The following is a 23568-nucleotide window of genomic DNA, read 5'->3' as shown; positions in this document are numbered from 1 at the left end:
TGAGAAAATCTACATTATAACAGTTATATCACATCATCTATTTCCAGCCAATCATATTTTATCTTTTGAGTACAAAGTACAGTAAAAATATTTTTTTAATAATCATGACGGAATTAGTGAACCCAAAAAAAAAAAAGTCTGATTGGTTAGAGATGCCACATCAGTAATATAACTGATGCATTCTAAATTTTTTTCTCACACACATGCACTTCTATTTAACTATTTACTGCTTTCATATCTAAATAACACTGATAACCCGAAATTAGTGATAATTGCCAAAAATATTAAAATTTAAATGATATTGATAAGGCTCAAAAAGGTCTTCTTTCAATTGGAGCATTAAAAAATGAAAGGGGAAAGGAAAATCCACCCATTCATGAGTCTTAAATGCTTTAAAAAACTCGAATTTTTTTTAAAAAAAATAGTACATAAGTTTGGTGAAGTAGGCATATGATCATGCATCCACCTTGAAAGCACATGCATGGCATTTTGATGCTTCTAAAGATTAAAACACTTCACAATTTGTATTTATAATCATAGTAGGATGTAGTTGGGAACTAAAAACTGCAGCAAAATAAACTCCCCACTCTATGTAAGTCTACATAGGGAGTTCTTAAAAGTGATTCCACTCAAACATTGACTTCGGCAATCTCTCTAAATAAACACTATCACAAAATCTGCGAAGTTATGAGCATAGTTAGTTAATTTAAAATATATAATATATAATATAAAATATAAGATTATTTATATTTAAAAATAAAAATTATAAGTTTTTTATTCATATTTTTAATAATTCGGGAATAATTCGCGAATAATTCAGCAGGTCCAAAAATTCGCAAATAATTTTCTTTCTTTGAAAAAAATTTGTAAACGGACCGTTTAATTCAAATTTTCAATAATTCACGAATAATTCGCGAATTAACTAATATGAGTACTGTATCGCAAAAACGCATACTCTTAGGCCTCTCAAAAGTAATTCATTGTTCCTTGGTCCCTATATTTGTGTTGTTATCCCATAAATTTACATCGTGCTATTTCTTTTTTCTAACTTTTTCTCAAAACCTATATTAGATTATCTCTAATTCATGTCTAAAATTAACCTTTCCACACTTGATTCAAAAAAAAAAAAAAAAATCTGCCTTTAAAATGTAAGTAGTAATAATAATAAGCAAACTCGAATTCTTAATCAAACAATGCGACATTATCCACGATCGACTCCCGGAAACGCGTCGAACGGTTCAGATTCGTTGAGAGGAGGATCCGACGGTCGAAAACTATCATCCCGTTGACAACGGTCCAATTCCGCGGTCCTTATTCCGCCGCGGAAATTCTAGTGGGGCCCACCACAGCAACTAGCCGTTAATGCGACCGAGCAGTGCTCTATCACAACGCGAAAAGTTCAAGCCACGTCCGAATCTCCTCACACGATTGGTCGGATATCACGTGTCGGTAATTATTACAACCGCTGACGTGGAGCTGGGCTTCAGATAATTCGTCGACTTGGTGTTTTCATATGAAGTTCAAATTTCTCGACCGTTGCAAATTGCAACGTTCATTTCTTTCCTCCCCCCTCCAAACCCCTCGCACTTACCATACACGATCCGAAGCGAAAGATCGAAGAGAAAAGAAACCCTAAGAAGAAACAGCAACAGCTCTTCGTCTCCCTCTCCCTCTCCCGAAAACCCGAACCCTAGGAAGCTTACCTACGCACATCCATGGCGTTGGATTCGAAAGTAGGAGGAGGAGGAGGAGGGGGGGGGCACGTGGAGACCCTCCAAATCGACGAGATCTACGAGTTCTCCGCGCCGAGGTTCTTCGATTTCATCAACGAGGAGACCGAGGAGGAGATCCGGAGAGCCGAGTTCTGGTTCGAGACCTCTCTCAGCTACGCTCCTTCGCGTATTATCCTCGCTCTCTCGCCTCTTCTTTTTACTCCCATTTTTTTTTTCTTCTGTTTTATGCCATTGTTCGCGTTGGAAGAAACCCTAGTTTCTTGTTTTCGGGGTGTTGTTTTTGATTCATATTTATGGGGCGTTCAATTGTGAAGTTTAGGGTTTTATTGTGTTAATTCTCTTTTGTTGATTTAGCTTTCATGCCGAGGATTAAAGAGGGGAGATCGGTTAAAATCGACACCATTTGTGATTTTGGAGAAGCCGATTCGACTCGAAAGGTTATTTTTCTTCTAAGATTCAGCAAAATTAGATAAAACATTGGGTTTTTAGTGTTATGATTTGATTATATTTCCTTTTCCGCTCGTTAATTGCAGGAATCAGGCCCAGAAAAAACTTGTGATGAAAAGGATAATCAAATGATTGTAGAAGAGAACACTGCTAGGTGATTAGATCTTTTAAAAGCACTAATTCTTACATTCTCTTGGATACAAATACACAATCCCTCTATAAATGGCATCATGGTACTCACCAAATTTTTCTCTATTTCATATCTTTTCAGTGTCGACAAAGCCGTCGAAATCAACAAAGGAAAGCAGCAAGAAGCACAGCATAGGAAGAGTTCCTTTGATTTTGTAAGCCCAAAAGTTAATCTTTTGTGTAGTGCAATTTGCATCTTACCGTTTTATCTTATACTCAAAGAGATTTTGGTGGATTTTAGGTTAAGCCTTGCGAGAATGGCACTCACCCTCGGCAAGAGACAAGGTTTTTAAATGCCATCTAAGTTATTTCCATTATCATTCCAATTTTTCCCTCTTAGAGCACAAATTTAACTGACCACTTGTGTGGAAACAGTTCTTTGGTTGATAGTATTAACTCATCTGCGCCGAATGCTAATGAGAGTAAAGAAGAAGTTCCTTCATTTGAGTTCCCTGTCCAACCTTCATTAAATGAGAATACAATCCCAGGTAATTAATTGCAAATTTCTGGAGCTTATATGATCTTCTCTCAATTTTGCCCTTTTATCGACCAATCGTTAGTACAATTTCCTCCAAAATACTACTTCTGTTTATACTTGTTTGCAGATAATGTAGCTTTGACACCCAAAACACAAAAGGCTTCGACAAAACGAGTAGCACCCCCTAGTGTGAAAAACCAAGTTGCCGAATCTTGCACTCCTAAAACACAAAGAAATCCTGCTAACGGACCGAACTTGACGGCTAAGAAGATTGCTAGTATGTTTAAGCAACCATCTGCTCTAAAGCCGAAGGTTAAGTCACCTCCTGCACAATCTTGCAAAACCGCAAAAGCAAAGAGTGGAATCAAGTGAGTTGTTTGATTTTGACATTCATGTAATACCATCAAACCTTATTATTGCTTCAAAGTTCTTAGATAATCTTTATCTGTTGATCCCAGGAGTTACATAAATGGAAAGATTACAATGGCAACTGATGTTACTCATGAAAATCAGGCAATAAAGAGGCAAAAACTGGATTGTGGAAAAGCTAGACAGGTAGCCCATTCTCATATGTTTATCTTTGCTAGTATTGGTATTTCCATTTGAATCTGTTATACTGTTCATTTTCATTAATATCTTGTCAATGCTTTTCGTTTAGATACTTGATGTGAAAAATAGGGTGCTGCCCCACAAGTTGAGGCCAGGTTTAATAGGCAGCAAAAATATGTTATCCTCTGTTTCAAAAGGTCATAAGGAATTTAAGGTACTTGGAATAGCTTATCTCTATGTTCGCAATGTGCAATGCATGACCTGTTTTTTAATGCTACATGTTAGTTTTATTTACAAAGACTTATGATATGAAACAGGAGGTGACGCCATTTATATCCGCTGCGGAAATGGTTAAGAAGTTTGAATCAAGAACTAGAGAGTTGGATCTCTCGCAGAACAGATCACTTTCACATGTACTCTTCATCTCTCTTTTAATATTCTCAATCTTCTTATCAATTGCCACTTTCAAATTTTTCAACCCCCTTTTTTTCCTTGCTCCTCTTGGCTGAGTTTTCCTATAGGCATACTTATTACTAATGGATTCTTCCTTAGGTTTGTTTAATTCATTTAAGTTTCTCAAGTGGTTTGAGGTAGGATATAGCATGTTAAGCTTTTTGGTTCCTCTAGATGCATGTAGCATTCTGAAAAATCAGCTCAGTAATATTGAAGCATATGGTTCTTCCTTTTAATGCTAACCATAATATATTAAAGCTTTTTTTAATGACACAGTGCATTTCAGAAGCTAATATATATTAGAAAAGCAGCTTAACAAATAATAATCCTTGTACTTTTGATTAATTCTCTACTTAGGAGGATTCAGCTTCAGTAATTCAGCGAAGGCCTAGGCTAATCCTGACTAGGCCAAAGGAACCCGAGCTTCAGACCGCTCATAGAGTTCGTGCAGTTAGAGTGAAGAGCTCCGAAGAGCTCGAGCAGGAGATGTTGGCAAAGATTCCCAAGTTCAAAGCCCGGCCTTTTAACAAGAAGGTCAACCTTTAAACTCCTGAGACATTTACAAACATTGCCATACAATCTATTTAGACATATATACATCCCTATAAATCGAACTTTCGTATATGCTTTTAAGACTTAATTTTTTTAAAAGAATATGCTTTTCTACTTAGATATGCTCCCTTTAGAAGAGACTTTCTAGTGCAAACCAACTTCCTCCTGTGAATTGGATGATGACTCCCCCTTAAGCTAAGGACACTTTTATATGAATTTGCACTTTTGAGGGGTAGAAAATTCAAATTAACTTCGCATAACATTTATTTACTGCAGATTCTTGAAGCACCTTCACTCCCTGCATTACCGAGAAGTAACCCACAACCGCCTGAGTTTCAGGTAATCCGTTTACAAAAACTTGACCTTCAAAATTATTCTGGTTTGTGTAAAGGTAATCAGCTTGTATCTTTTAACTCTAATAGGAATTCCATTTGAGGACAATGGAGAGGGCGATCCGGCATGCAGAAACCTCTTCAGCAGTCTCCTCACTAGATGCTTCTTCTCAGGCACTGCGATCTTTTGAATTTTAAGTTGAATTCTTTGTTCTTCGAAGGGATTCCACGTTCTAAATTTGAAGTTTAGTTTCTTTTTGTGCAGCAGAATCATAGCAAACCCCTCAAACTTACTGAGCCAAGACCTCCCCAACTTCAAACGGAACTACGAGCGCGACCACCAAAGTATGCAGCTGTTCATAGCAGTTAGAAATAAGTATAAATTTCTTGGGGGATTTAGCTCTTAGTTTAAATGTCTAACAACATTAAGAAACAGGGTGAAAAGTTCTCAGGAGTTGGAATTGGAGGAACTTGAAAAGGCTCCAAAGTTTAAGGCTAGGCCATTAAACAAGAAGGTCCAAGTCTTACTTTTTTTAATCATAGAATCTATTTTTGGTATAATATGAACAGCAATTGTTTACACAAAAAGGAAAATAAATGCAGATCCTTGAGAGCAAAGGAGATATCGGTTTATTCTCTCATCCAAAGCCCCAAATAACCACTCCCCAAGAGTTCCACTTTGCAACGGATGATCGGTTGGGACAACCTGCATCAGTTGTCGAGCTCTTCGACAAGGTACGAAACAGAGATTATACATATATATTTTTAGGGGTCAGTTTAGTTCAGCTGGAGTTTTTGCCAAAGTTCGTTTATATACAATTGTTCGAAAAGGCACTAACAGCTTATATACACCCACTTTGGAGTCAGAAGTTTATTTCAACTTCTTTCCTCAGAGAAAAGGCTAATTAAAACTAAATTCACTTATTTTTCTTATTTCAGCTTTCGTTGCACTCGGAAACGTCTTCCATTCATGGCAAAGGAGAAGTCCCAAGAATCACAATACCTAATCCTTTCCACCTCCATACGGAGGTGTGTAAGATTTGTAGCCGTACTTTCGACAGTAATATGTTTATGCTTAGTACAAACACTGATCTTGCTGTTGTTTCCAATTCCTTCTAGGAGAGAGGCCATGACAAGGAAAGGAAGTTTACTATACAGATCTTTCAAAAGGAATTGGAGGAAGAGAAAGCTAGAATTCCTAGGGCTAACCCATATCCATACACTACAGACTACCCAGTGGTAAGGAGGAATATCTTTCAAGTTGTCATGACACTCTTCCTCATACTTCTTTAGAGATTTTAGCAGCATATCCACACATAATCTGAATTTTCACATATGCCCTTAAAAAATTTCCTACATGTTATTATCCTTATTCTTACAAAAAATGTGTATGGCAAAGGGATGTGTATGAAATTCTGGTCAAATATAAATGAGATGATTATGTAGCAATATATTTGTAGATGCACATATAATGAATCCTTTCGTATGAAGGTACCGCCGAAACCCGAGCCTAAGCCATGTACAAAACCTGAGGCTTTTCAGCTGGAGAGTTTAGTGAGGCATGAAGAGGAGATGCAAAGGATGTTGGAAGAGAAGGAAAGGATGGAGAGAGAAGAAGCGCAGAGGAGGATTTTCAGAGCACAACCTATCATGACAGAGTAAAATTGAGCTGCTACTTAATCCTCTTGTTTTCTTCTTCTTATTGTACGAAGTTGATATTGAAACAAATTTTCATGCTATTTTGTTTCAGGGACCCTCTACCAGTTCCTGAAAAGGAGCGAAAACCTCTTACCGAAGTTCAGGAAATTGTACTCCATGTGGATCAGAGGTCCATGCAGAGATCAGAATTCGATAAGAAGGTTTGTCAATCTGCATAATCATCATACGTTTCTCTTTTTTTTTTTTTTTGCACTTAAAAAGTGGCTAATCGAGAAATGTTTGTGTTTCTTTTAAGCAAAATTTTAACACTTTGAATCTCTAGTTTAGGAGACTCAACATTTTTGCATAGGGTTTTGGGAAAGTTGCTAGAATACCGGGCATATTTAGACATTCTAGTAATAGTCAAGTTTTTTCTTAGTCTTTGCCCACAAGCGTAGGCATCAAAAAGTGGAGCACAAAATAGATAGTGAATTTATCTACTCTTTGTGCCCAAAGAACTTCGTGCTTACAGTCTATTAACACACCACAGCTGCAGCATAAATATTGTATCACCGTCGCACTAATCGTGTTTATATATTTCTAAATCAACTTCAAAATCTCAATGATGGTTTTCTGCGTCTTCATAGATTAAGGAGAAAGAGATTGTGTATAAAAGATTGAGAGAAGAGCAAGAATCTGCAAAAGTGGTAATTATTCTCCTTTCCCTTCCTGATTCATTCACGAGTTGTAACTTGGTTGTGAACTGTTGTGGTAGTGCTTTTTCTTGACAAATAACGCTCCAAAAAAATTTGTTTAGATCGAAGAGGAAAAGGCCCTGAAACAAATGAGGAGGACAATGGTGCCCCACGCGAGGCCCCTTCCAAAGTTTGACAATCCATTTTGTCCGCAAAAGTAAGCACCGCTCCAACAATCAAAACTTTATTTCTTTTGAATTTGTTTTCTCCTAAAAGCTTACACTATCAAATCCTTTCGTAGGTCGATGAAGGAAGTAACAAAGCCAAAGTCGCCGGAGCTTCGCGTGGACCGTCGAAGGGGGAGGCGACATGCCCTCCACATGAGATGATTTTTCGCGACGCTATTGTCATGTTGTATACATCTTAAGGTACAAAACAGAAATCCAAAAAGAGAAGAACATTAAGTGTAGAAGAACTCTTACTTCTTTATGATGTATCCTACCTTTTTATCCAACAGAAGTTGAGAGAAAAAGGTGGAAAAGAAGCTCCAGAGTTCAGTAGCTGTTATCATGCATTCTTTGTGTTGTTCATGTATTTCCAGTACATGTGTTTCCAGATTCTTCATGAAATTTTATGTGGGTGTGACATGTTCATTTAACAGAAGAATTTATTATTCTCTTTGGAGCTTGAAGTTTATAAATTGAAGAATAATATAGGAAATATTGAGTTATATTGATGCATTCATGTTGTTGCGAAAATACAATGAATTCAAAAAATGATCTGCATATCTCTTAAGCAAATAAAACAAAGTGCCAAACAAGTTATTCATGCATTTACGAGCACCCTAGATTCATAATGAAGCTAAACTAGATAAAACTTCAATATACAAGCCAAACTACATACAAGAAAATCCTATTAAAGTTAATAATAAAACCGACTTCGGAAAAACACAGGACAGCTGAATCAACCTAAATTCTACTAACTAACAACAATTTTGTCTTTGTAAGAGGTTTGGTGATGAAAAAAAAGAAGAAGAGATCATACAAATGTAGATTGCTTTTTCTCCAATATTCAGATAACCATTCCTAGCCATACCACATTGCGACAATCAGTTCTCAGAATTATGGTTAGAATTCTCAAACAGCCAAACCAGTGGATTAAACAAGCTCTGTATAGGTAATTAGGAGTATGATGCCTCCTCATGCTAGCATAAAATGATGGATATAGATCATTAGTCACATCTAGAGTGGCGAAAAGTCACAGAGCTCGTAACACTGGCTAACCATCAATGAATCACTGAAGAAGCGGTGACTCTGCAAAATAACGAAAAGAGTATCCCAATCAACTACAAACCAACAGCTACATAGAACTCAAACAAAATGCAAGATACCTATGAATCCTTCAGCGTTGCAGCTGCCTCCTCGCCATTGCGGGGGTTTTCTTCGGTATGTAAACCTTGTAGCTCACCTACATGACAGATCAAGTATATCACAATTTAGGATGTGGGAAAATAAGCAGCATATTAACAACACGGAGAACCGTGACTCACCTGCACCATTTCTCCGTCGTGCATTCTAGAAAATGTCTTCTGCTCAAACTGAGAGCCAGTTGTATCTTCCACAACAGCTTCGTTTCCGACCTTAGTCACAACTGATGCCGATGTGCCTGAAGCAGACCCTTCAAGCGTTTTGCCGATATTGCTCCCATGCTCAGCAGTAGCAGTCTTATTATGAAGGATTTGATCTTTGGCCACCGTGGTTTGCTCGGAAGGCATTTGATTGTTGTCCCCTTCAAGCCTCTTCAATTGATTTAAAGCATCGGGAGCTTCATTAGTCTGATCAATAGGTTCGAGATTCTCACTATTATCACAGGGACATATTATCGAGACACCCCCATCACCACCTTTGTTCTCTGTGGGTATGCTCACTACTGATCTAACTCTTGGTCTAGTCAGGCCACTTCCACCTTGAATGCCTCCTTGCCTTTGAAAAGAAGCAATGGAACTAATTTTAGCATCTTTCGCATCAACTACTACGCCAACATCCTTATGATCTCCACTCGATCTTTGCGCAGGAACCCCGCCTCGGAACTTTTTGAAATTCTCCAATGCCTTCTGTCTTAATACCAACTCCAAATCGTCGGCCTCCAAATTTTCAGAACTAACTGCGATCTTGCTCTTTTCGCTAGCAAGAACAATACCAACACCATCAACATTCTCAGTAGGCTCAGTTTCAATATTTTTAGATACCATCTCCTTCTCGCTCTTTTTCCCATCAAAACCCTCATTACTCTGCGTGGAAGGGAAATCGTCGTAAGCCTGAATTATCTTATCCCTCTCCTCATCCTTCGCATCATTTACCCCTGATTCCGATCTAATCCTTCTCGCCTGATCACTCTCTTCCTTGTATCTTCTCTCATCAGTATGGGTTCTGCTAGGGCTTCTTGAACAAGTTGAGCAGCTCGGCGACCTCTTTGAGGTTTTTCGGCTTCGACCCCTCTTCTTCTCCTTCTCCCTACCCCTAGACCTACTTCTCGGCCTAACCTTCGCCCTCCGATACCTCTCGGGAGACGAACTAACACTCCGGCTACGGCATGTGGAGCAACTCCTACTCGAATAACTACTTACAGAAGAAGAAGAAGGAGGAGGAGGAGGAGAAGAATACCGAGACCGCCGGGGGGCGGCCCTCTTCCGACCGGGCCTCTTCGGCTCTTTCCGGCGACCGTCGCCGGGATTCTTGTCGCGGCCGCCGGAGATCCTCCTACGGCGGCGGCGGCGGTCGTCGTCGCCGGAGGAGGAGGCGGAATCGCGGCGGCGCCGCCGCCGCTTGCTGGACTTCGCGGGCTTCTTGCTCCTGCTCCGATCCTGCAGGGGAATGGCGATGAGAATCGGGGATTCAGGGTTTCGAATCGGCGAAGAGAGTAGGGTTTAGTGAGATCGGCGACCTCGTCGTCGGAGCTCCGGCTCCGCTTTAGGGTTTTGGTCTTCATCCGGGGAGTAGGGTACCTGCAAAGGTAGAGAGAGAGAGAGAGAGAGAGAGAGAGAGAGAGAGAGGGTTTTACCGTGAGGAGGTGATCGGATGAGAGAGAAGCGCAGGGTTGGGCGAGACGACTCAATAAAAAGTCGATCGAAATGAGATTCATAAATGGCGAGGAGTAAACGAGCGAACTAGAAAATTAATAAAAAATAAAATAAAATAAAATATACATATTATTTTGAATTTACTGTCCAATCTTTCACAATTTTAATTTTAATTTTTAATTTTTTAATTTATTTGAGTTAAATAATTTGGTGACTTTGCATATAGAAAACTTAAATTAATTAATTATTTTAATTTGAATAAATTTATAGTTACATAAATTATATAAAATATACTAACTAGGTCCATAAATAGTTCTGTAAAAATAAATAACGTATTCAAGTTTTGAAGTTAAAATGTTACTAATTAGTCCACATGAAATGAATTAAAAAATTATATACTAAATTAGAATTTTTAAAGGTTAGGTGATCAAATCCAAAAAGATGACAGGTGAAGTAAAAGCCATAGGAAATTTATCTGAACTAAAGACCATTTTGAATTGTCTATTTGATCTTTTAAAATTTAAAATTTACTATTTATTTATTTGATTTGAGCCGGTCGGCAATATTTTGACTTCAAATTTTAAGTAAATTATTTATTTTAATAAATTTATATTTATGAAAATTATATGGAGTGCACTAACTAAATCTATAAAAATAAACACATAATTTAAATTTTATAATTAAAGTGTTATCGACCGATTTAAATTAAATAAATTGTAAGGTGAGATAATAAAATCAAAATTGTGTAGCCAATTAGAAATAGAATATAGTTCAAATAAATTAGGTCTGTTTTTACCCCCAAAATGAAAACACAGAGCTGGGCCTTTTATTGGACCGGGTTAGCTTTATTGGAGATTGATCTGGCCCATGATTACCGATCGGGCCGTAGACGCCTAGTACTAAAAAATCAGGTTAAGTTGAAGTTTCAATGATTTTTTTTTTTTGCGAAATTATAAAAATATCCTACATTAATAGCTACTTTTTACTTTTCCTCCTATCAATTAAAAATTTATACTTATGCCTTCTTAAAAAATAAAAAATATTTATTTTGGACCCCGCCATTCCGTTAAGATTCAACTTATATATATATATTTTTGAGAGATAGGTATCACGTTACCCGCTTCGTTTATTTTATTTAGAAATAAACTTAGCTAGAAATGTGAGTCAACTAGGATTCGAACTTGGATCCCGGATACCAACCACCAAGCCCTTTGCCACTTGCTCTAGGGACGGCCGGTTCAACTTATATTTTATTATTATATACTTTTTTATACCTAAAATATTTTTAAAATTTTCATTTCAGATCTTCTCTCCTCACCTACTTTCTTGGCCGCGTCGTTTTGCTCTCATCCATCCCTCTGTCCGTGCCTATACACACGCCCTCACGCTCTTCCGTGGACTTGCCCTCTCTAATCTCTCCGTCCATGACTACCCCAATCTCCTTTCTACAACCGCCGAAATGGAGAGGCGGCAAGGTGCTGAGGAGCGGGGGAACAAATGGAAAAAATTTGGAGTCGAGAGAGAGACATAGAGGATTGAGGATGAGAGGCTTAAGATGAACATGACTAAGGAGGAGCCAAAGAGGGTGGAAGCCAATTTGATTATTTTGTCAATAGAATTAGCACCGTACTTTTTATAAATATATTTTATTTTTTAAAAAAAATAAAAAAATATATTTTTAAATGATTTAAGAAGTCAGATTTTGACCCAAGAGTTTTTTATAATTTAGTTTTTTTTTTTATTTTTTTTACGATTTTCTCGGTGTCATCATCTTAAGAAGAAACGGTCACACGTGTGTATCTTCCAAGAGAAGGAAGTGAAGAGTTGCTCTCTCTCTCTCTCTCTCTCTATATATGTGTCGAGTCCGCTATAAAAGCCCCGGCCAAACCACCCCTCTTTTCGCGCCGCGTATAGGAGATGATCGACCCCGACGTGGCCGCGTGGATCCTCGACTTCCTCCTCCGCCAAACCCTCGACGATTCCCTCGTCCACCGCCTCATCCTTTCCCTCCCCATCCCCGCCCCCTCCCCCTCCTCCCCCCTCCACCGAACCCTAATCCTCCGCCGCCTCTCCTCCGACCTCTCCCGCCGCTCCCTCTCCCCCCGCACCCTCCACTCCCTCGAGCTCCTTTCCTCCCTCCCCCGCCCCTCCTCCGCCGCCGCACTCCGCGCCGCCTACGCCGCCGTCGCCGCCGATCTCACCGTGAAGCCCCTCAGACCGAGCTCTCGCGGCGGCGACGACGACGGCGGCGGCGGCGGCGGCGGCGAGGGAGGGGGAGAAGGGGAGTTCTACGACGCCGTGAATCGGATCTGGAACTGCCGCGTCGCGGATCTCGAGGCGGCGGCGGAGGGGGCGGAAGGGGCGGAGGCGGCGGCGGGATTGGTGTCGCCGGAGCTGAGGGCGACGAGGAGGGAGATGGAGGAGGCGGTGGTGGATGCGACGGTTAGGGCGGGTTTGGTGGTGAGGTACACGGAGGAGAGGGCGTTCCAGGCTGTTAGGGTTTATTTGGAGGAGGCGTGGAAGGAGTTGGGGCCTTCGTTTCTTGAGCTCGCCGCCGAGGCTCTTATTGGGATGGCGAAGGGGAAGGGTTTGGAAATGGAGAATCCGAACTCTTCGAAACCTAGTCCCGAAGAAGGATCTAGGTTGCTGGAGCTGGGTAAGTCTCACTTTTTCTAGTAACAATAGCTTGAATTAGATGAATAATAAGCTTTCGATGATAAACATTAAGGATATTTCGGTTTGGTATGTTAAGAATTTGACTAGTCATTCTATTCATCTATTGTTTGTTTAATTGTAGTCAATCATAGTGGAACTGTTAATAAGCGGGGAAAGGAAATCATAGAAGAGAACACACATGAGGTAGGCTTTAATCAACTTCCTTTTTAAGGTGGAATTGCTAGAATTTCTTGTTCAGAGATCACCATGCGTTCAATTTGTGGACCAATGATCACGATGCAGTACTCCAGGGTGAATCCTCCAGTCCAGAACTGCATGATCCGAGCAGTGTTGGATGGAATAGGATGGGGAAATGTAAGAGCACAAACTTTAGATCTTTTGAGAATGCTAATGAAAGTGGAAATCGTTGCACTAAAACAATTTTGAAGTTGGATAGAGATTCTGCTGCAGAGCGGCGGCCTAGTATGATGGAGCGCAATCCAACTGCACGTACTATCGAGGTCTCAATTTTTAACATTTCAGTATCAACAAAGCCTGAGTTGATAGTATTATTATTTTGTTGCATGAGATAAAGTGTTACAGTTGTGCTGTTGGTTTACTTTGGCTCTTTAGTGCATTGTTCTTAGTTTATTTTGGTACCGAGATGTGCTTAAAACTATCTTAATATATTAATAGTGTTATTTGCATTGATGTTCTTGCCATATGATATTGTTAGCTTTTCCATATACTTTATGATTGTTGTGCTTCAGTAAGTGAGATATCAATGTGAGATGAAAGTATCTAAATCTGGCTATCTTATCAATCAATGTCAACTGTTTGTTTTTTAGGTTTTGATATGTTGATTGCATTAATTTCTAATGCAATCAATTATCTATAGTAGCCTTAACTTTGTGCAAAATTCTCATGAATAACTAGTGATAGCTCAAGATTTACGGCTCTCAAACCTAAAGAATATCTTTTTTATTTTTATTTCCATTTTTTATGTATGATAATTATATGCAAAAAGCACTAGGACCTATGCCGGCCACATAGCTAATTCGGTACCCTAGCTGCCCGGGGACATTTCCACTATTTAGAACACTTTGAGAAGCGATGAAATTAAATGTACATAATCCAACTTTTTTAAGATAAAAATAATCTAAATAAACTCTATCTTGCCTATCTCCATGTCTAACATCATAATGAAATTTTTTTTGAAGTGTTGTATTGTTGTGGAAGTTAGAAAGAATCAGCTGTTATTTACTGTTTCCTGCTCGTACGGGCTGATTGATATTCAACCGGTCTGCTGTGCTGCTGGTTCTCACCATTATCCCAAGGAACAAGTTTTTCTTCATAGTCCTGGATTGATAGATTGCCAGTCACAATTAACCAGTGTGCCTGCTAGATGGGTTTCCAGGACTTGCATCAATTATTCTAGGAAGGCAAATCATGAGACGGTAGGATAATTATGCATTGCTTGACAGAAATGTTTGTCTAACCACACATAGTTATGTCACGGCTTACTATTTGTGGAGGCCTCACTAAGATGCCTAAGGTCTAGTTTAGGAATGATTTGCTCAAATGCACCTACTTTAGTGCATCAGAGGGCTATAAAAACCTCAGAGTGGCTGCAGGAAATTCCAGCAAGTTGATTCAGCAAGTTCCCTGTGCTGCCCCGCAGAAAGTCTAATCTCCACAATATGTCGTTCCATAATGAGTAAAATGGTGCTTGAAACCACCACCGAAGAAAGCAGTCTTCATATGGGGTCCTCCGGTGGTGGTCCCTGCCTCCACTTAAAGCATCGGAATAGGGAACCTCTAAAATACTTTCGGAATTTTTGGAGCCTTCGAGCATCATAAGGGTTATGTTCGGGCCACGCATTCTGAAGCTGGGTCTAAAAGGGTTTAACTCTTTTTGCATTTGCTCTCCATTATGACCATCACTTAGTTTACACTTAAAATTCACTTAAACATTAGTTCTCTTTTTACCTCTTGCTGTGACATTATTAGTTTTTTTTTTTTTTTTTTTTTTTTTTTTTTTTTTTTTCCTGTAGTGGGATGATTTGTTCGGATCTCCATTGCCAGCAAATCCCGTGGAGGAACCTCATGTCTCTTACCCCCAGAAAGGGAAGGATTCTTTGTTAGTCAAAGATAACAATCAGTTTATTTTACGTAAAAGAAGAAAGAAGTGGAGTTCATTGGAAGAGGAGACCTTGAGAAAATCTGTGGAAAGGTATGCACATGATATATACCCTTCAAAAATTTACTTCCTTAGTTCCTTACATATATGTACTCTTACTGCGAAAATAACCTTTCTCAGAGAGCATTTTTAGTAGAAAACCACCTTTCTGCGATGAATTAGATGACTTCCCTATTTAAGATTAGGGTATGTCTTTTGAGAAACTAAAATTTTGTTGGGTAGTTATTAATGAAAATATGTATGTAAATAAATGATGTTGTATATACATTAAAGCCCCAAGAAATAATTTGAATGTCAACTAATGCTCTGAGGAGGCATATTTTGAGATTTCGGTGTCACACAATTTCGTAGTGGAAGTTTCCACTTTCAAAGCTATTTGGTAGCCTGCAAGTGCAATTATGTATGGCTGCAAATGCAGGTAGAAGATGAGCTACTTCCTACTATTTACTTTTTCATGTAGAAACTTGATCCTAGTTGTATCTGTTTCTCTGCAATAGCAAGGTTCAATCTATCAGTTCATGTCTAGTCGTAGCCCTGAGCTTGCTAGAACCAACACCTGCTCTGCCCTTACTAAGCTTCATTATCTATGGGCTAAATTACCAACCAATTAAGATCTTTATACTAACTTCAGTTTCTAACTTTTGCATAGTAATTCTATGCTTCTCTAATTCTTCTTCCCCTTTTGAATGTGAAGGCATGGTGTAGGTAACTGGAAATTTATCAAGCAATGCCATCCTTCAATATTCAAAGACAGAACAGAGGTATCAAGTCATTTCTATTATCAAAAATAACTTGTTCTTTATTCATGGCTTTGACTAATAGCGGATGGTGTATGTTGGTATCGGCTTTTGCACTTGTTAGGTCGATTTGAAGGATAAGTGGAGAAATTTGGTCAGGCATTAGTCTTAGTCCCCACTTCTGCTAATTTGCTCCAAATGCGACTTCCAGTCACAATGTGCTTTGGAGCGGACACTTGTTCAAAGTCTTTTTATATGCAAAAGCCATTGAAAGCAAACATGCGAGTGAGGTACACGAAGGTTATTTTTAATGTAATCTATGTTTTCTCATGTATCATTACCAACAAATATGTCCCTTTATGTATTATATTTATTTCTTTAACCGTGGTGTAAATGTTTTCCTCCCTTTATTATCTTTAACTTAATTGATGCAATTATGTAATGGAAATGACTCATTCAAAGTCTATCAAACGAGAGCTTGAAGAGTGTGTACTTTATGCATTAATAACTATATTTGTTGATGTTTTTCCAGCAGAGCTATGAAATACTTTCCGCATTGTTCGCAAAATTTCGGGTCTAATTTGACTCTGAAATCTTTTGAGTTTCAACACGCTGGGATAAAAACGCGATGTCATCTCAAACTTTTAGGAGATTGTACTTTGATTCTTAAACTTTTAGGAGATTGTACTTTGATTCTTATACTTCAATGCTTCATGATTAGGCCCCAGTATGTGATTTATGGATCTCAGGTCCTTTACTTCTAATGGGCCTGTAGGTTGATTTGGTTTCTTCAATCTTTACACATTGGAGTAACTAAGTTTCACTGACGATTCGCGAACGATCGATGAACTCCTCTTGAGAACAAGGGATGAAGATGAGGATCAACATAAATTGAGGACTTCATGGCCTAGTTGCAAAAACTTTGTAGTTTATGGACCTAAATGGAGAACTAGAGCTTCAGGACTGCATATATATTTCCCCTTTAGGAAGTAAAGTATCTTCTCTGAAATGGTTATAACCTACTTTAGGTACCTGCTAAGGTTTAAGAAGGTTAGCCTCTGTAAGTTATTCTCATTCTTAAGTAGTTGATGAGTTCCATGGATTCTTAAGTATCATGGCTCTTAACTAGCCATTAGCAGGTAAAAGAAGGCTAACCTGTGAAAGTTATATTCACTCTACTATTCCATAGGCGCTATATTAGCAGTAATATAAGTTTCATGGTTTCTTTAGTATGATGGCTCTTAATTAGCCATTATGGGTCCACTACTGTTATACCTAACCTACATATTTTATCTTCCTTTCTATACTCTTGTAGGCAATTAATGAGGCTATAACTATTGTTATTAGGAGATAATGAAGCCATTAGAAGCGTGAGTAAATTCCCCCACAACGTTAGGAAGAGCTATGGACCTTTGCTCTACCCAAGTTCTTACTTGGCTTCAACTTCAAGGGAACCTTTTTTTTGTGTAGTAGTAGTAAGATGTTCACTAAAGGAGTTAATTTTTTTCTTTTTCCCTTTTTGGTGGAAAGTTGAAATATACTTTTTTAAGTCCCAAATTAGGGCTTGCTTGTATCTTTATTGGTTAAAAACATTCTGAAGTATATGCTGTAGCAAATAATAAGAATATAATTCTGAGACCTACAAAACTAGAAGCTGCCCCCATTTTATCTAACATTTTTTTTTTGTAATAATACTTTTAAAATAACACTTCATCAATTACTGTTACATATGTTTGACCCTTGTGTATTGTTTATTGTTGTTGTTTGATTAAAAGTGCCAACTTGAAGAGAGAGAGAGAGAGAGAGAGAGAGAGAATTGATTAAAATTTCCTCACCGACTTTTTGTTGCGGCAAATACAGAAACTCCAACTAGACTCATTACTATTTTTTAATTCGGGCTGACATAAATTAAGCTTTTAGGTATGAGTAATATTATCTGTACATTTGTAGATTTTACATTTAATTCACTAATAAATCAAAAGAGAAATATTTTGGGTTCTCCCATTATGTAGCTCTCATTATATTATTTTTTTTTTTTGAGATATAGGTAGCATGCTACCCGCTTCGTTTATTTTATTTAGAAATAAATTTAGTTGGAAATGTGAATTAATTAGGATTCAAACTTAAGACATCAAGGGCGTGTTTGGTTCGAAGTTGGAATCGGAATTAGAATCGGAATCGAAATAAACTGGAATCGGAATCGGAATAACTCATTATCTAATTCTGTTTGGTTCATCATCTGAATCAGAATCAGAATAAATCATTCCCATTGTCGGTATTTGGTTCAGGTAATATAAAAAACGTAATCAGATTAATATATTAACTTTATCTTTATAATATATTAATTTAAATTCAAATTAAAAATTAAAGTTATTTAAATTTTCTGCTATCAAAATTTGAAATAATGTCAAAATTTTAAATCCATTTTTTTAAAAAAATATAAACTTATTGAACTTTGGATAATCAAAATATAAAACTAAATTGTATTTATTCAAATCAAACTAAATATACAATTTAATTTTAATTTGAATCATAAATTTAATTAAGTTTGAAAGTAAAATTTGAATAAAACTTTATATAAATTTAAAATTTAATTTAAATTTAAATTCATAAGTTAGATTTGAAATACTTGATTAAATTTTAATTTTTAATTCAAGTTCAAATTAAAATTAAAAATTAAAATTTAATTTCTAAATTTTAAACTCATATTTTAATTTAAAAAAATTAAAAAAAATAAATTTAATCTGAATAAATATCCATTCCGTTCGGATTTAACTTCAGGAGGCCGGATTGAAAAAAGGGGTGATTGGAAGATTCCCATTCCCCTCGGGAATTAGAATCGGAATGAAACTTTCACGTACCAAACATCCACAAACAGATTCACCAATTCCGATTCCGATTTCAGGGTGAAAAAAAAGCGAACCAAACACGTCCCGAGTATCAACCACCAAGCCCTCTTATTATATTATTGATTGATATATTAGCATTATAGCAATTAAATTATGCACATAATTTGAAATATTATAAGAGTTTGTCAATAATATATATATATGTCCATACAGTTAGCTACATGTAGCAGCATGGAGTTTTTTCTTTTTCTTTTTCTTTTTTTTTTTTCCTTTCTTTTTCTTTTTTTTTTCTCCCACGTATTAAATAATTATCTTTTACCGCGGGGAATCACTGAAAGATGAGTGCGGATGGCGCTGTCCTATCGCCCTCGGATCACGTGCGCTGCAGCTGGCATCGTCTTTAATGAGCGGCAGCGGAGCAGTCGTACCATGAGTAGAGAAAAAGTATCAAATAAAAAGAACTGTACTGCTATCGGTGCCCACAGTGCTTCTTTTGTGGACGAGCATCACTACTCCAATCCTCTGTCCAAGGTAAAGGTTTATAATTTCTTTTTAAGGATTTTTTTTACATTTAGTGCCCCTTTTTAAGGAAAAAACTTCAAAAATCCCACTTGTGGTTTCAATTCTTTTCACTTTAGTATCCTGTGGTTTAAAATGTATCAAGTTAGTACTCTATGGTTTCACACTTTATCATTTTAGTACCCTGTGGTTTAAATGTATCAAGTTAGTACCCTGTGATTTTCCACTTTATCACTTTAGTACACTGTGTTTTTAATTTTGTATCAAGTTAGTACCCTATGAATTTTTAAATCACAGGGTACTAAAGTGATAAAGTGTGAAACCACAGGATACTAAAGTGATAAAGTACAAAACCACAAGGTACTATCTTGATATACTTTAAACCACAGGGTACTAAAGTGAGAAACCACAGGGTACTAACTTGATACACTTAATTTAAAACACATGGTACTAAAGTGATAAAGTGTGAAACCACAGGGGGATTTTTGAAATTTTTCCTTTTTTTTATAAATAATTTTATCAAATTTATAATTATAATTCTGATCCTATCCCCGTCATACAGATGCCACATCAACGCCACGTTGGGTGGGGAGAGGTGTTAAGTTAAATATGGTGAATGGTGAATGATTCATCGTGTCTTATACTAATATTCTTCCGTATTCGATGCTTATATTTTTTCACAATACATATATTTTTCCGTGCTCAAGCTTGTAAGACAATAGACACAGTGAACCATCCAGCGTGTCTGGACACGATTAACCATTTACCGTGTTTAGACACGGTGAATAAATTACTATGTTCAACTTATTTCAGCATCTCTACTCTTGCTCCCGTGGCGTTTATATGGCGCCTGTATGGCAGGGATATGATGAAAATTATAATTATAAATTTGATAGAATTATTTATAAAAATATTTTTTTTGAGAAGGCCAAATGCAAAAAAAAGTTCTTTTTTATGTAGGTAAAAAAATGTACAAAATTTGTTATTTATTTAAATGTTAATTTTACTACTAAATTTTTAGATTTATTTAATTTTAATTGGTCAATGATATTTTTTAAAAAATTTAAATGCATTGTTTATTTGCATAGATTTAATTAGTATGCTGCTTGCAATTTTTACAACGATAAATTTATTGAAGTGAGAGTTAGCTTAACTAAAATTTGAAGTTAAAGTATCTTGACTAACTCAAATAAAATAAATTAAAAGATTAGATAGAAAAAATAAAAAAAACTTTGAAAGATTAGATACGGGATTCAAAATGATTTATGGTTCAGATAAGTTCTGTGCGTTTTTATCTGATTTTATATACGCAGTGTTAAAAAAAAGGATGAAACAAAGTATATAAGCCATTGAACTAGTGAAGAAGAAAAAAGTCATACAAAATGGTTTACTATGTAACCACGAGTGCCCTAGCTAGTGACTAGGAATAGTGCTTGGGTGTTCAAACTTTGGTAGAAGCTTAAATTTGAGAGTTATGTCAGTGACATTAACTAGTTAATACGAAACTAATTAGATATATTTTTTTGAAAAAAAATATATATAATAAAAGTAGATTTTTATAAAATTATGATGGGATAGGTGACTATTAGAAGACAATTGTAATTGATTGGGCTATGCTATATAGAATATGTGACTGATATATTTTAGAAGTTTCCTCCTATTGAGTTTTCATAGGCACTTATAGCTTTATAGGGATGCAAACGGGGCGGATCCGGGGGCGGGAGAGTTCCCCCACCTCCCGCTCCATTTTTTATCTGGGCGGGACGGATTCGGGGCGGGTTACTTTTTATTTTATTTTTGGCTCCCACTTACCGCTCCATTCGGGGCGGGAGCGGGGCGGGAGCGGATTTTTAACGGATCGGATAGATTGAAGGAAGAAAAGAGTCTCCCGCCTCCCGCTCCATTTACTTGGCGGATCGGGGCGGATTCGGGACGGGTTATATTTTTCTATATTTTTTGTTCCCACTTACCACCCCATTCGGAGCGGATCGGGGCGGAGCTCCACCAACCCGGATCCATTTGCATCCCTAGGCACTTAGAGGGGTTCTAGGTAACGGGGTTTACAAGCAAACTAAAAATAATAAATAAATATATACTACTATTGATTTTTTTTATTTCTCTTCTCATTGATGGGTACTGCTATAGGCCTTTCAAAAATAGTATCCTTATAAGCTATTACAATATTAATACATATATAATACGAAGGGTTTTTATCAGTACAGTCGAAAATTATAATATGTAAAATTATCTGCACATTAATAACTATTTCAGTGTAGTTTTGGATTTCTTAATTTATTCTCCTCTTATAAGGAGCTGCGTTGTACTTTTTCTTTCCAAAATATTTTTTTATTGTAATTAAGCTCTCCTTTAATGAAATGCCTATGAATTTTTACTGTTAAACAAAGGCATCATATGACTTATTATACAGTTTATAATCACTATTGCTTAGAACATATAGTTTGTATCCTTATGCTAGGATTAGGTAATCTAAATTCAAAATTGGCTTCTCACAAAACAACTGAGTGCGTATTGTAACTTGTAAGCATTTTTTTACTGGTAAATTTTAATTTGTCTTTCTGTGGTTTAACATATTTTTTACTTTATCATTCTGTGGTTCAACAAGATGGACTTAACTATTTTTTTATTTAGCACGTTTTTACTTAGCTATCTTATAATTCAAAAGACTATATTTAACTATCCTATAATTTTTTTATAAATTTATTTTTTATGTAAGCTTCTATTGTTAAATTGGATACTAATACGTGGTTTACAAAAAACTTTACTTTATTACCCTCTTTGAGTATAGAATTTTTTTTAGTGAAATAAAAAATAAAACTATAAAGTAGTTAAGTGTAATTATTTGAATCATAAAGCAGTAAACAAAATAAGCTAATATACATGGATCGAATTAGAGTTTATCCTTTTTCTAAAAGAAGATTCTAACAATCTCGTTTATTTAAAATCCAGGTCGAACTGACCGGTGTTCAATGACACAATCTATAAATTGATTCCGTTCAACTTTTTTAGTTGGATAAATAAAAAAAAAAATTGACCGGTGTTAATCATACTGGCTGTGTTTTTTTTTTATGAAGTCATATTAAAATCAACTTAACTAAAAAGCTACCGAAAATATAGAGGATTTGATGCTTCCGATTTTTTGACCCTTGGATCAAGAATTGTACAATTGGGATGATTGCGGTCCCTCCTAAAATTGAGTAGTATCTCTAGAATTGAGTGGTTCCACAGAATAATAGTATTAATTCAAAAAATAGAAATAATTAAAGGGACTGATCTAAGAGCTAAAAAGTCGGAAGCACCAGATTTTTTATACTTTCGATAGCATAGTAGTTCTACTCGTCTAAAAATTAATATTTTATAATTAAGTATAATCTAAAATAATATAGTTAAATATTTATGATGTCATATTAGCTGTTAAATCTGAATTATAGAATATATTGAACAATACACAGGCGACATTTATGGGTAACCGTGAGAAAGGGAGAGAGTGGCCTCAAACGTGAAAGAAACATCGGGGAGCGAAGCCAAAAGAAGTACCGCGTACCCAGAGCACGCGCGTGGCCCGTGCTCAATTATAGGACCACGCCCCATCAAACAATTTTTCTTTTTTTATTTATTTTTTTTTTTTTGAGTTAATTTCATACAGATCCCTACAAATATAATAAATGATAAATATATATTTCTATAAAGTTTAATTTTTATATATTATTCGTGCAAAATTTTTAAGATCCGTTAGAAAAAATTAGTTAACTATAGATAAAATACTTAACTCTGATTAGTTTATAAAATGAATTGACCTTTTTACCCCCCATTAATTAATAGTTGGGACTTTTAGAGGGATATTCACTTAGGTAGCGTTTCGATCAGGGATAAGGGGAGAGATAACTCCTTACCCCCTTTATATCCAAACACAAATTTTTTATCCGAGAATAATAGTTCTCGGGTATCTGAAATAAGCTGATATAACTATCCCCATCAATACCTCTATTTTCTATATATAACTATCCACTATTTTTCTTATTCCATATTACATATCCAAACGCTACTCGGAAACAACCCAATTTTTTATCTAAACGTTATTTTTCTTATCCTCATACTTATATCTATCCCTGTAATATCTAGTTTTTGCTTATATTCGAACCAAACGAAGCCTTATAAAATAAACAGTATTTTAACGATAGCAAATCAGATAAACATATTTAAAAATATTAGAATTTTTATAGAAATAATATATAAAAATTGAACTTTGAAGGTATATATTTATAATTTATTATATTTTTAATGTCCGGTATAAAATTAACTTTTTTTTTTTTTTAAGAGAAAAAAAGGAAAATGAAAAAGGAGAAACCAAAGAAAAGCTTTAATAAAAGCGCACCGTAGATCCCACGCATGCACGGCCGCGCTGAAACCGGCCCCGCACCAAACTTGTTTACCCCACGCGGGTC

At 36.5% G+C, this 23568-nt stretch overlaps 3 protein-coding genes across 7 annotated transcripts; 2 read left to right on the top strand and 1 right to left on the bottom strand.

Annotated features, from left to right (window-relative positions):
* On the top strand, positions 1603-7807 carry LOC109713165 (protein TPX2). Of its 2 annotated transcripts, none has more exons than XM_020237152.1 (23): positions 1603-1899; positions 2088-2170; positions 2267-2334; positions 2452-2524; positions 2611-2654; positions 2745-2857; positions 2975-3215; positions 3306-3402; positions 3506-3610; positions 3714-3809; positions 4207-4383; positions 4678-4740; positions 4824-4907; positions 5002-5078; positions 5170-5248; positions 5337-5468; positions 5673-5762; positions 5853-5972; positions 6225-6391; positions 6484-6592; positions 7019-7078; positions 7189-7283; positions 7368-7807. In XM_020237152.1, exons 1-23 carry the CDS (start codon positions 1716-1718, stop codon positions 7453-7455), a joined length of 2445 nt encoding a protein of 814 aa, XP_020092741.1. In that variant the 5' UTR covers positions 1603-1715; the 3' UTR covers positions 7456-7807. The 2 variants fall into 2 exon arrangements, with proteins under 2 accessions (XP_020092741.1, XP_020092740.1); XM_020237151.1 differs by having other exon boundaries at positions 4999-5078.
* On the bottom strand, positions 7951-10194 carry LOC109713166 (micronuclear linker histone polyprotein-like). Of its 2 annotated transcripts, none has more exons than XM_020237154.1 (4): positions 10010-10194; positions 8616-9929; positions 8457-8533; positions 7951-8411 (listed from the first exon to the last, which is right to left on the bottom strand). In XM_020237154.1, exons 1-3 carry the CDS (start codon positions 10052-10054, stop codon positions 8468-8470), a joined length of 1425 nt encoding a protein of 474 aa, XP_020092743.1. In that variant the 5' UTR covers positions 10055-10194; the 3' UTR covers positions 7951-8411; positions 8457-8467. The 2 variants fall into 2 exon arrangements, with proteins under 2 accessions (XP_020092743.1, XP_020092742.1); XM_020237153.1 differs by having other exon boundaries at positions 7951-8379; positions 10010-10193.
* Positions 11989-16265, top strand: LOC109713512 (telomeric repeat-binding factor 2-like). Of its 3 annotated transcripts, XM_020237632.1 has the most exons (7): positions 11989-12801; positions 12943-13004; positions 13112-13321; positions 14021-14257; positions 14855-15033; positions 15695-15761; positions 15862-16265. In XM_020237632.1, exons 1-7 carry the CDS (start codon positions 12063-12065, stop codon positions 15901-15903), a joined length of 1536 nt encoding a protein of 511 aa, XP_020093221.1. In that variant the 5' UTR covers positions 11989-12062; the 3' UTR covers positions 15904-16265. The 3 variants fall into 3 exon arrangements, with proteins under 3 accessions (XP_020093221.1, XP_020093223.1, XP_020093222.1); XM_020237633.1 differs by lacking the exon at positions 14021-14257 and having other exon boundaries at positions 11995-12801; XM_020237634.1 differs by lacking the exons at positions 13112-13321; positions 14021-14257.

The sequence above is a fragment of the Ananas comosus genome, linkage group 7, assembly GCF_001540865.1.
Source record: "Ananas comosus cultivar F153 linkage group 7, ASM154086v1, whole genome shotgun sequence".
In the NCBI taxonomy this organism is placed as follows: Eukaryota; Viridiplantae; Streptophyta; class Magnoliopsida; order Poales; family Bromeliaceae; genus Ananas; species Ananas comosus.
This window is presented reverse-complemented; position numbering and strand designations above follow the sequence as displayed.